The 12,995-nt window shown below is 46.0% G+C and overlaps 1 protein-coding gene and 2 long non-coding RNA genes across 5 annotated transcripts in view; 2 read left to right on the forward strand and 1 right to left on the reverse strand.

Annotated features, from left to right (window-relative positions):
- The first annotated feature begins 712 nt into the window (after positions 1-712).
- On the forward strand, positions 713-6,509 carry LOC137916054 (uncharacterized). Its single transcript, XR_011106460.1, has 4 exons — positions 713-845; positions 4,742-4,799; positions 5,342-5,478; positions 5,715-6,509. It is a non-coding gene; the product is annotated as an uncharacterized lncRNA (long non-coding RNA).
- A 1,885-nt stretch (positions 6,510-8,394) lies between these two features.
- LOC137916053 (proline-rich protein 14-like) lies at positions 8,395-9,805 on the forward strand. The gene is made up of 5 exons (XM_068759174.1): positions 8,395-8,737; positions 8,829-8,917; positions 9,006-9,077; positions 9,159-9,270; positions 9,462-9,805. Exons 1-4 carry the CDS (start codon positions 8,432-8,434, stop codon positions 9,193-9,195), a joined length of 504 nt encoding a protein of 167 aa, XP_068615275.1. The 5' UTR covers positions 8,395-8,431; the 3' UTR covers positions 9,196-9,270; positions 9,462-9,805.
- Positions 9,806-12,154: 2,349 nt separating this feature from the next.
- Positions 12,155-12,995, reverse strand: part of LOC137916056 (uncharacterized) — a 1,479-nt gene continuing 638 nt past the window's right edge. Inside the window, exons 2-4 of one of the 3 annotated variants that reach the window (XR_011106463.1) lie at positions 12,942-12,995; positions 12,443-12,684; positions 12,155-12,254 (exon numbers count right to left, since the gene is read on the reverse strand). The exon at positions 12,942-12,995 is cut by the window's right edge and continues 127 nt beyond it. This is a non-coding gene — a long non-coding RNA (uncharacterized lncRNA). The remainder of the gene's footprint in view (positions 12,255-12,442; positions 12,685-12,941) is intronic. The other 2 variants (XR_011106464.1, XR_011106462.1) reach the window with 2 other exon arrangements.

Here is a 12,995-nt window from a genome sequence, read left to right on the forward strand (position 1 = left end):
CTTTATTTTTGCCATATCTCGGGAGAGACGCGGTTGGGACCGGCGTGTTCAGCGTAGCCGAATTATGTCGGGTAGACCAGGTTTCCAAGTCTCTACAACGTACCGTTCTCGCGATAATTCGAAGAAATGAACGGAGTTTGGGACATTTCCGGTTTCCGGTTTCATTCCAGAAACGGCCGCAATATAAAATGATGCTGCCCTCTTGTGGAGACATGGCGCCGCTACAGTGAACATCAGAAGTTTACAATCAGCATAAATATTCACACATAACGGTGACCACGTTATGGATGTGTAAAGGTTTAATTTTGTGATGTGTCAGGAACGGAAGGTCGTTCAGAGGCGGGGTGGTTTTGTGGACGGACCAGTCTCGCCTAACAACAAAATAATCGTAATTAGTATCACAAAGCGCATGTTTCCAGTCGGAGTGTTTTTGTGGACGGATCTTTCCAGCCGGAGTGTTTTTCGATTTCAAATGTTTGGAACATTTCTGGTGTTATTCCAGAAACGGCCACAAGAGAGCGAACGAGGACGCTTTAGTGAGCGTTTGAAGTTGACAATAAGCATAAATATGCACACAAACTGTAGCTGCCAGCTAATGTATCTCTAATATTTATGTGTAATTAATTTGATGTCGGGGGGATAAGGGGGAACCAAACTTTAGTTCCGCATGTTTGTGTACCCCACGGGATGAGATTATTGGCGCGCTCCATGAGAAAGACTGGGCGTGCGGCCGTCAATGTCTGGAAAGGAGCAAGCAGAATTGGTCCAAGAAATTGTTGGAAAATAATCTCTAAGAAGACGTTTAACCTCATCTTTATTCCTTTGGAGTCTGTGTGGCCAATGAGGTACAGTTTGCTTGCTTTTCTGTGTTAATTAGTGTTTATGTGAATGCCATGTGAAGCCAATTAAGCCTGTGATTTATATTTGTGCTTATTTGTTTAATGTGCATTTATGTCATTTTATGTCAGTTCTAATCCTTACGTTAATTTGTCTTTATATTTATATTTTCTTGTTTTGGTTAGGGTATGCACACAAATAAATGTCATAACAACTTGTAACTTGGCACACTTATAGATGACATATGTGGCTGGAACTGACGTGACGGAAAGGTGGGTGTGACTAAGAATGACGACGTGATGGACGTGTAAAGGTTTAATTTCGTCATATCTCAGGAACGGAAGGTCGCACAGAGGCGGGGGTTGGACCGGCGTGTTCAGCATAGCCGAATTATGGTGGGTAGATCAACTTCTCAAGTCTCTACAACGTACGGTTCACGCGATATTTCGATTTCAAATGTTTGGAACATTTCTGGTGTTATTCCAGAAACGGCCATTAAAGCGCCACGCTATAGCACCACACCGTGATCCGGAGGAGGTACTGCACGTTGTACTCATTAAAGCGCCACGTTATAGCGCCACACCGTGGTCCGGAGGTGGTACTGCATACTAATCATTAAAGCGCCACGTTATAGCGCCACACCGTGGTCCGGAGGTGGTACTGCACACTAATCATTAAAGCGCCACGTTATAGCGCCACGCCGTGGTCCGGAGGTGGTACTGCACACTAATCATTAAAGCGCCACGTTTTAGCGCCACACCGTGGTCCGGAGGTGGTACTGCGCACTAATCATTAAAGCGCCACGTTATAGCGCCACAGCGTGGTCCGGAGGTGGTACTGCACACTAATCATTAAAGCGCCACGTTATAGCGCCACACCGTGGTCCGGAAGTGGTACTGCACACTAATCATGCAAGCACCACGTTATAGCGCCACAGCGTGGTCCGGAGTTGGTACTGCACACTAATCTGACGCTGCTTTAATATCGATTTCACTCGGGACAGTTTTCCATCAGCTTTCAGTGACGTCTATGGAGGTAAAGGTTTCTGCCCATCAATTAACTGTAAGGATTTTCCTGTGTATTGATCGTTGGTTCAGGTTGGCATGGTAACAATACTCTGGTTTATTGTGTTGACTACACATAGAACAGGAAAGAAATGCTCAGTCACTAGAAATATTGTTGTGATTTTTTTAAATTGTGTTTTTTCATGATGTAATCTAAGTTAGAAAGTTGGCGGCTGAGCTTTTCACAATTTTCTCTCTTTACAATCCTCAGATGTTATCACTTCTCTCTATCAGTTACATTTTCTTATGCCAGCTGAGGCTTGCGTTGACGTTCAGTCCTGCTGACTTGTGAGTGGAGTTTCTCTGGCTGCAAATCTTTAAAGGGTCTCCGTTCTTTCTTGGAAACAGTTCTTATTTAATTCACTTTATCTCATCTTCCATCTTCTCTTGCAACACACGATCAAGTGTTTGCCACCACAAGGACATCCATTTCTGTTCCGTTGATTTCATTAGATGTTGTGCACACCAGGGTTATAATAGTTTTGGATTTTTAATTATAGTTTATTTTTAGTTAGTTTTGAATTTGTTTTCTCTAATTCAGTTAGTTTTAGTTAGTTTTTAGAGTGGATTTTTTAGTTTTTATTAGTTTTAGTTTTGTTTTTATTAGTTTAATTTAGTTTTTATTAGTTTGTTTTTCATACTTTCAGTTATTTGTCAGATGCAGGATTAAAATATAATAAAATAATACAACTCAACAAAAGATAACATATAAAACATTTATTCAGTAATTTTAAACAACCAACCGTAACAGTCCGCAGCATAGCTGCTAACGTGCTACAATCTCGGACTTAATATTTAATTTGCCGCTGATGATTTGCTCTCAGCGTGGACGAGCTTTCTTGCTCTTGATATCAGCAAGTCAGTATTTGGGTTCTTCAGGCAGCGTTCAGGGTGAGCTGAAGGGTGAGAGCCAGACATGGATCCTCTGGAACTTGTTGGTTTCTCCATCTGGCAGGTCAAGCTCTGAGCAAAAAGAACAAACAAATGTAAAAGACACAAAGAACAGTACAGTTAAATAATTATGTATTAATTAGGACTGTCTGTAATAACCCTTGTTTTTACAGCAGGGATAATAACGTTACTTCTTTCATGATGTTTAATTTCTTAACTGTTAGCACCCTAAACTAGTTTCCCCAGGATAACCCATTTAATATTGTATATTTATAATGAAGCCAAATATTAGATCAGAAATCATGACATGACAATAACGATGATTTCAGTGTGACAAATTATACATTTCAGGTTTTAGCGGATGGAGGCTCCAACATTTGTGATTGGCATTTTAGGTTTTGGATCAGAATGGGTAAAAGAAATAATTTATTTCCTCTCCTTTTGGGACTTTATGGGGTTTTAATATCAATTAAAGTTTACAACACTGATTATTGTTACATTTTATATCAGCATAAAAGGTCAACAAGACTAATGTATTTGGGACTAGAACCACTCACCAACGTGTTCAGTGTCCTCGTCGTCCGTCTCTAATCCAATCCACGGTTCATCCAGACCATCTCCAGGTCCTCCTGGCTGAGGGGGGCTCCATCAGGGGGGCTCCATCAGGGGTCTCCTCACTTTGGGCTTGGCTCCAAGCAGCTCATCTTCTTCTCATGTCTCATTAATGCGGTGAGCCATGCCCCCCCCAGTGTGTGTGTGTGTGTGGGGGGGGGGCTCCAGTCGGTGCAGGTTAAAAGCAGTCCCTTATTGTTGTCTCCTTCGCGGTGCTAACTGCTAGCCGGGGGGCTGCTTCTCTTACGGGGGGGCTACTCGCAGTTAGCTTTCTTGTTTCTCTCCGTCGTAATAAACAAATCCCACATGGGGCTGGAGCGTTCGGCGCTTCCTGCCTGCTTCCGTCGGTAGTGACGTCACCAACCCGATTCTCAACGAGCAGTAACTCCAAACAAAATAAATCAATTTAAAAATCGATAAAAACGAAAACGAAGAGATTAGTGTCTTTAATTTTTATTAGTTTTAGTTAGTTTTGTGAACGGACAATACTGTTTTAGTTAGTTTTCGTGTTCTCTTTTAATTATAGTTTTTATTTAGTTCTAGTTAACGAAAAAAAAAATTCTATTCTAGTTTTCGTTTTTTTGTTAGTTTTTGTTAACTATAATAACCCTGGTGCACACTTCTATAGATTTTTGTGTCTGACCTCCTGCTTCCTCAGTCACAACTTATAATTCTTCTGTTTCCTAAAGACACTTGTCCTGTTGTTATATTGCGCTGTTCTGTATTGATACACCGTCGGAAACATCCTTGACGGTCTGACCTCTGAATTAACATGGAGACTCTTAATTTACATTTCATTAAAGGTATGTTTCAGGAGAAAGAATATGGAAAAATTATAGGGAAATTAGTCTTTTTATTATTACCGCTTTACTGTTAGTCAGGGCGCTCTCTGCTGCCATCTAGTGTTTCAATTATTTCTTAACACAGTTGCTTCATAAAAGCTGTAATAGTATTCAAAACTCGAAACAGCCAGGAAGGGATGCATGATGAGAGTCAACATGGGGTTCTTTCCTGCTGGGGCGGTCGTGTGATTGGTTGAAACGCACGCAGAAGACGTTTGACATTACTTAATTTTGTTCTTTTTCAAATCCATATGAAATAAAGCAGCCTGAGGCCCATTTTATGTTCCCACTTTCTGTTTACGGAGCTAAAGTATATGACGAACGCAGGCTAGCAGAAGTGTGGAAAGTATTTTTGCCATGCAATTCCATCACTAAATGATAATTTCCACGAGATCAACGGCCAATGTTTTGCAGCAGTCACCAGCTTTGTGTGGAAATCAGTGTTTCAACTGAAGAGTTACTGTTTAGCCGAGTTTTGTGCTTCACTTCTTGCAGAGAGAACAGGAAGTGCGAGGGGGTGAGCTCGGCCCGCGTGGAGCCATTAATATGGGAGGTACGGGCACGATGTACAAAGACTAATGTAATGCAGAACCTGACGATGATGTGATCCATGCATTAATATCATTTATTAACGTACTGCATGTTAAATAGGTTTTCATCTAAAGTGGAATTACTTTGAAGGAATGCCAGAAGGAATAAAATGGCAAAACCACGTGTTGAAACTAACGCCATATCCAGTGAACCTGGTGGGATGGTTTTATCTCGTAGTTTAGAAATCCTGGGTCCCTGAGCTAGCATCCTGTAACTCTCACGTAACAGGTGAGAGTTGAGAGTTTAGTTAATCATTAAACAATAATTAAAGGCCACGGCACCTTTTAAGAACCTCTGAAGCCGAGTAAAGTTAAGATCTGTGATCGGGATGGGGGGTTAGGGTTAGCGTAGGTTTTTTGTTGTCGCGTATATTTTGGGCTCTTCAAAGGAGGAGCCGGGTGGGAATGTTCGTTAGCTTCCAACTGAAAGCCAGCGCTAACGTCTAAAGAGGCGGCTGACGTTAGCGCCAGCGTCCAAACCAATGCTCCGCTGTTCTGCGCGTAGATGGCTTTAACCGGGCCTCTCCGGGGCCCAGTGGTAACCAGGGTCGTACGATGGCCGTGAGTGGACGGGGAGGAGCCATTGGCCCCGAGGGAACTACAAATATGGGCGCGCCATTGAAGTCAGAGAACGGAGCCATGGTAACGTATCAGTAAAAATGAGTTGCTCTGATATCGACCGTTGAAGGATGTGAAGGTGCGTTTGATAAACTGGAGATCTAATCGTCTTATTCCTCTCTCTCCTTCTGTCTGCCGGGGCCGACCTTTCACTCCCGGACTGAACCCCCGACGAACTCTAAAAATCCCCACCGTATTCAAAACATCCCGTTGCGATGCTTGGCCCCGTTCCCGTAACGCCTATTCTCACGATTCCACAGCGAAACGATAGATTACCACAGGGTGGATCGGGGGTGGGGCGGACAGATGCCGAGTCCACAAAGCAGCAACAACAACAACAACAGCAACAGTCACCGATGGGCTCACAAGCTGGACCTGCAGCAGGATTTGGCCGAGGGAATCCGTTAGGGGGCCTCCTTGATGGGCCAAATAGCAAGCGGCGCAGATACTAGCGCAGGGGTGGGAAACTTTTTGACTCGCGGGCCACAATAGGTTCTAAAATTTGACAGGGGGGCCGGACCAAGAACAGATGGATGGAGTATTTGTGGGAGCTAATATAAATGACACATGAAAGCTATTGCATTAAAGTATTTGTCCTTTTACAGGTAGCATTACAGAGAAAAGGTCAAATGAATGAGGTTTAATTATAATACAATTTTGTTTAATGATATGATTGGACAAGCTTGGCGGGCCGGATTAAAAAGACCAACGGGCCGCATATGGCCCCCGGGCCTGGGTTTGCCCATGCCTGTACTAGCGTCACTGGTCACAGAGGGGAAGCTCTTGTCAATCACAACTGCCCCGTCCCGTTGATGTAGCTTTCCGTTCACCCCCGACCCATTTATCTTTAAACATTTGTAATTCATTATAGTCTCCTTTTTTCACAGCTTTGTTTTCCCGTGTCTTCTGGAATTGTTGGTTTATCTTATGGTCCAGAGTAGGAATGCGTAGGAGGTCTACGTTCAGGCGGTGTTCCTTGTCTGATGCTCAGTGTTCCTACAGCTTTATTGTATTCTGTACTTGAAGGATATAAGTACAAGTAATAAAAACATTTTGGGGATGATGTATCTTTGTCTTTTCACCAGGATTGTATAATGTTCTTCAGGACAAACATATGAACATTGCTGCCCTCGAGCTAAAACCGTTTTGAAGATGGAGCTAATTGGGTCATACCTCGGTGGAGCTATGCTGAACAAAAGTCTGAATATTGGCCTCTGCTTCCATCTAGTGGCCAGTCTTTGTACACCCTCGGCGGAATAGAATAGAAATAGAACAAAGCCTTAATCGTCATTGCACGGTAAGTCCACAGTGAGACAGCATGTACCCTCCTACTACTACTGTACTTTCTCCTTGTCCCGTGAGGCGTCGTCACAGCAACCCACCCTGTCCTTTGCATCGTCCTCCCCAGCACCTTTATTTGTTATCCTGTTCTTTGTCCAGATTACGGAAGACCTTTTGGCTCTCTTGCTGGACTTTGGTGACCGCCGTCCTGCTGATCAGGGCTAGGTCAGGTCGGGGTTCCTGCAGGGGCAGCGTCCTCCACTCTTCTCCCCGGATGCCGCATGTTCTACCTCCAGGGGGCTCTGTAGGCTGTAGTCAAGGTAATAACGAGGCTGATGACAGCCTCCTCTCCTCAGTTTGTGTTCACCCCCCCCCCCCCCCAAGGACATTTTGCCGTACCACCGACGCAGCACTCACCGGTTGGCCCCAGGCCTCTACCTGGGGTACCTGAAGTCCTGGTCTCCCAGCAGACCCCCAACATGCTGTGTCACACCCGCATACGGGTACATAAAAAAACTAATCTAATCTAATATGTACCGTTGGAGTGTCATTTTGTGTCATTTTGGTTGGGGGTGTGCCGCAGAATTTTGTAAATGTTAAAAATGTGCCGCGGCTCAAAAAAGGTTGGGAAACACTGCGCTAGACTAACACTTTTATTTTGAAACTTTCAGCGGAAGTTCCATCATTGTGATTGTGACTTCCGCTATTTAACGCCGGGCATTAGTGACGTCAGAAGAGCGTCCTGCACCGGACCGCACGGCCAGGTTTGGCATTTTCTAGCGTCGGAAGCGCTTAAAATGAGATAAGAGGAGTTAAAGGAGACCAAACGAATCCGGAGGCTTTGAAAAGGTAAAATGAGTTTCCCGATTTATGACGTTTTAACCGATTCACGCGCAATATAATATGCTAACGGTAGCTAGGCGCAGCTAGCTCGAGCAGCTTTTGTATTTTCTCCAAATTCCTTTTTTCTGTTCTGTTCTCACGCCGACCCTAAATACCGCTCGTTTTCTGTGAGTGTCCCTTTGTTTCATGTCACATAAGAAAGACCGATGTGAGAAAGTAATAAGGCCAAAAAAAAAAAGGAACTCCTGTTCGTCAAAGGACGATGGATTAACTTGTAGGAATGTTTATGGGATTCTGAGCCGCGAGAGAAATTAGACACCCTCAGGTGAGCTTTTTGTTGAGTTGCACCCAGGTGTGGCTGGGGGGGGTAATGAAGTGCAGTTTAGCATCTAACCGGAAGTGCAATTACGAGACAAGTATTCAGGTTAAAAAGATTTTACACTTGTTACGTACACAGATTTGGTGTTGGGAAGATTCTACAATAATAATATACGGTGTCTTAATCCTCCTCCTCTGTTCAGAGATGGTTTCTCCAGAAATGGCTTCTTTAACTCCTCTTTAAGCGTGCGTGTGTGTGTGCGTGTGCGTGTGTGTGCGCGCGTGCGTGGAGCAAATGGCACAAACAACTTTCAGGTGACTTCAACCTTCCTCGGCTGGAGGCCCAGAACTCTTTTTGTCGTTAGATGTTATTCTGTCTCTCTCACAGTCCTCAAAAATGCTGAGTCGACCTCTGACCCTGAAGGGCAGCGATGGCAGGCGGCAGGGCTCGGGGGCGGCGACGCGGCATCCAGCTCGGCCTTCGGCTGACGATGAGGCCGATGGCGGCACGTCTGAAACGGGTTTGTTTTGATGGATGGAAAGTCCGTTTGAGGACTTCTGTTTCCACGCGGACCAGCTGAGCGAGGGAACTCGCTGCCTTTTTGTTGTCCGTCAGGAGTTTTGTCTCCGCCTGTGTCTCCTTGGAGCGTCTCCTCCTAACAGCCCAGCTTCTCCCACCCGGCGACTTCAGAAGCAGCGGTCCAATCACAGCTCCCGTTGCCTACGCCTCCCCCGGCGACGGTCTCTTCCTTCGCCGTCATCTTCGGCCAATGGACTGTCTGCTCTGCTTTCCACGAGCCAATCGACAGCAGGCCCAGAGTTTCTCAGCACAAATGGAGAGGTGGATATTTTTTCTGTTGTTTCCTATTTTTTATTGTCAAGTCATTTTTACTCAATCCACTGATTGGATCTCTGTGTCCATTTTATGTCAGCGAGCCGAACGCGTCTCACAGATTCGAATCCGGCGGGCATCACCGCGTGAAATGTTGCTCACGCCAATGGGACTGCCAAAGGTCAAAAGGTAGGTCGCGTGGGTGTGGAGGAAATGAACGCAGTCATTTACAAACACATTGACCATATTCCAAAATCATCAGTGAACATTTTTTCAGGTTAAAGAAGAAAGAGTTCAGTCTGGAGGAGATTTATCCGAACAAGAACTACAATTCCCCCTCAACCAACAGGTAAAGGTAACCTTTAAAATGAATAATGCAAATCTCGCTGAATCTCCAGTCTTCTACCATGTTTTGTTTTTCACCCCACAGGAGTCTTGAAACAATGTTTGAGGAGCGCTACTCCTGATTGGACAGCAGAAAAGACGGAGGGTTGTCCTTTTTCCTGACTTTACTCTTCCCCGGAAAAGGAAGAGACTGCAAGGTGGGTTGGGAAATGTATTGAGAGCATGATAAAGCGACGGTAGTCTCCTTATTTGTGTCCCTCCTTTGTGTTATTTTGTATTTTATTTCTAACTACGCAGTTATATTCATTATTACTACATACAGGTAGCACTTCTCTTTTCTTCATCTTGTTCTTCACACTTCTTTTTTCAAAATGTTTGTCGACTTCAGGGGCGGGACTTCCTGTTACCATGGTCCCCAGGAAGCGGAAAGCATCTCTCCGTCGGTGCAATGGCAGCGTCCCTCGTGGGGGCGAGTCAGACGTGGATGCGATGCTGGTGGAGCGACTCGGTGTTCTCAAAGACTTTCTGATACAGCGAGGCTTGGGTGTGTGATCTGTGACATCACATCCTGTCAGCACATGGGTTTTTTTTGCAGTGTATTTGCTGTTTTATTTTTTACAGTGTTGGATGTGAAACGTGAACCGGATGGATAGAAATATAAATGTACATTTTCTTCATATTGCCGGTCTGATCTGCTTGGACATGAGATTAAAGTATGTATATTTACATTCAGATTGTCTGTGATGTCATCGTTGGTGTTGAGAATTTGTTAATGACTGGTTATCAGCTGGTCGAGTTTATGCTGGCCTCACAGCCAGATGGTACTGGGTTCAAATCGTGTCTGCGTCGGGGTTCTCCCGTTTCCGCCCACCTCCAAAAACGTGCAATTTAGGGGAGTCGGTTACTCCAAATTGTCCGTGGCGTGTGAGTGCGTCCGTCGGTGTGTGCACGGGGGTGGGGGAATAGTTGGTAGCAATGTTGAAAAGTTCAAAGAGCCCCGGCTTCAAATCCCACTACGGGAATGGGATAGAGAGGGGGTAGCAGGGTAGACCCAGGGCCACCTGGGCGGAGTGAAGTGGACCGGTCCAGTTCACTCCGCCCAGGCAAGGCCCTAGGCCTACCCTGCTACCCCCGTTCTACCCCACTCCCCCAGCGGGACTCGAACCCGGGGCCTCCGACACGGTGGTTGGTAGCAATACCAACCACCCCACAGTGCGGGGGAGGAAACCCGAGGCGTTAACAGAGTCATGCTTGTCGGATGATGAGCTGCTATTCCAGACCGCAGCGTGTTGCACTGGAGCTGTGCTTTTTCCTTATGCGACATCACACTGCGTTCTCGGTGGTGCAGTGGGTAGCACACTTGACTCCCGGCCAGAAGCTCCTGGGTTCAAAACCAAGGGGTGCAGCACGTATTTTTTTTTACAAGAATTTGAGGTTTGTTGTTTGGTAAAGTAAATGGGAAACGGCGCGTTCAATGACTCCACTGGGGTGATGTAAAGTTACGAGCGGCGCGCGAGGCTCATGTTTACAGCGAGACAAACCTGGAATTATGACGTCAAGCCCTGTCAGGACGAGTGATTGTGTACGGCGGTCACTTTCTCTGTCCACTAGGTGGCGTACGGGAACGCCCACAACATTGTAGAAACGCGTTGAACAGATTCTGCAATGCCTCTCACACCTAATAAATACAGAAACGGTCCCAATAACTGCTTTATTTTTCCCCCAATTGTTAAAAACGATAAAGTTTACAGTGTTCCAAAGGGGCAAACGGAGAGTTTGGCAGCAGCGGGTTGGAGAGATGCTCTAAGATGAGGTCGGTCTGACCGTTACCCGTCTACAGTCACCGCGTTCCACCTTATTCTCTGGTAAAACCTCGCCACCTTCCGCACATTTATTGATTTTCCGCACATTTATTGATTATCGTACTCAGTGGCGCAGCCAAGCGGCTGAAATGCTATTAACCCCAAAAATAAAACGACTAAAATTGGTGGAACTGCCAGAATTAAGATCGTTGTGAAATAACGTGCCGTGCAATACTGCTCTAAGGGAGGGGTGGCGGCACATCAAAGGGTACATTGCCACATGGGCTCATCCGTCCCCATCCGTCGGATGACCATCAGTATGGCGTTCATATAAAAGGCCTCGTAGGAATTCTTTGAACATTCATCGGGTCGTACCGTCTGGGAACGGGGAACGCTGATAGGAATCAGCAAACGGGGGGGATTCGGAGGCATCGACCCGCTGCGGCGCCAAGCTGAGACCAGGAGGGCGTGTGAAATCCCCCCCCCCCCGACATCAGGGTGGTACCGTCCACACGTCGGTGTTTATAGATAGCTCTAATGTATTAATGTACAAAATATAGAATCTTAAAATATTAAATAAGGTTTGGCGTTCTGAAGTCAAAATACAAAACGGCCGAGATTAGAAAAAGTTCTTTGCTGACATCGTCTGTGTTTCGCGCCTGCGTGTGTGTGTGTGTGTACCGCGGTCGTAAGTACACGTTAAGGACAATCTTGTACATTATCCCTACTCGCTAGTACTTGCACATTAAAAACGATATTTTCAAACCAGCGCAGTCCCTCGGGAACAGCTGACGGTCCGGGGGGGTTAACTAAGCACTGTGGAGTCACTGCATACAGTAGAAATATGGATTATTGTAATATTTTGCGCGGCGTTGTTTTCTCCAACATGTGGCCTGCAGGGTACAAATCCGGGACCGGGGCCCTTCGGGGTAGAAATCGCATGACCACTTCGACTTACCGACCATAATCTGGACAATAATTACATCGCAGCAAGATTACAGACAGTTGGTTATACACAAATGAAGTACACGTGTTTGCAAGAATAAACTTTAATACACAGAGTATTGAACTGTACGGGCAATCCAAGGCTGGACGGGTTCTCAACAGCAAGAGGGGTCCACTGCAGGGCGGGTCATCCAAAGGCTGGACAGGTGGTCCACACGCAGGACGGGTCGTCCACAGCTGTCCGGTACTGCACGAACGATCTACAAAATCTGGACAACCATTCTGTGCTAGCAAGATTACAGACAGTTGATTATACACCAATGAAGTACAAGTGTTTGCAAGAATACACTTTAATACACAGAACAGTGAACTGCACGGATCCTCCACGGCTGGACGGGTGCTCCAAAGGCAGGAAGGATCCTCCAAGGCGTCAACTGTGGAAAAAAGTAATAACAGAGTCATCCTGGAAGTTTGTAACCATTAAATAAATATGCATTTATTTATTTATTTTAATAATACACCAAGTCAAGCAAGTACAACGGCGTCACGACCTTCTGCGTGCCCGGAAAGTGACGCTACGGGCCCCCAAATCAACCCCCCCCCCCCCCACCGCGCAGTGCACCTTTCTGGGCATGGCTTTTAGCAGCGTGCCCCTGTCCGTTTTTTGAGGAAGGTTCCACTTTGCGAGGGAGAACCGGGACAAACGGCACATCAAACCGCATCAGCGAGTCGAGACGAATCCGATGGTGGTGGTCATGTGTCGCTACGACCGGGCGCGGCCTCGTGACGTGCAAAAACCCGGAAGCGGCCTCAGGCTTTGGGCCTAAATTTCTCTCAGTTCACCCCTTGTGCAGAAAAGTCGTACTGGGGAAAACAGCACATCAAACAACATCAGCGGAACGAGACGAATCCGATGGTGGTGGTCACGTGTCGCCACGACGCGGCACGGCCGCGCAAAAAACTGGAACTGGCGGCAGGCTTTGGGCCTAACTTTATCTTAGTTCACCCCGCGCTTTTAAAACGCGTACCGGGGAAAACAGCACATCAAACAGCAATTTTTGTAATTGTAGGTAAGGTAAGATTTAGTTTACTGATTTTGAATTTAAAGCTTCCTCGCTCACCGTCTGTTTTAAGCACTGCAGCCGCTCATGTCTCACCCGCTTGTCTGACGGCAG

Source organism: Brachionichthys hirsutus, unplaced genomic scaffold (genome assembly GCF_040956055.1).
Source record: "Brachionichthys hirsutus isolate HB-005 unplaced genomic scaffold, CSIRO-AGI_Bhir_v1 contig_729, whole genome shotgun sequence".
Lineage (NCBI taxonomy): Eukaryota > Metazoa > Chordata > Actinopteri > Lophiiformes > Brachionichthyidae > Brachionichthys > Brachionichthys hirsutus.

What these genes read in the sequence shown, in the direction of transcription:
- LOC137916053 (XM_068759174.1), top strand. Translation starts at nt 8,432, where the DNA reads ATGGAAAGTCCGTTTGAGGACTTCTGTTTCCACGCGGACCAGCTGAGC. An exon ending in TTCTCAGCACAAATGGAGAG is followed by an intron (nt 8,738 to 8,828) that starts GTGGATATTTTT and finishes ATTTTATGTCAG; the next exon opens with CGAGCCGAACGCGTCTCACA. An exon ending in AATTCCCCCTCAACCAACAG is followed by an intron (nt 9,078 to 9,158) that starts GTAAAGGTAACC and finishes TTCACCCCACAG; the next exon opens with GAGTCTTGAAACAATGTTTG.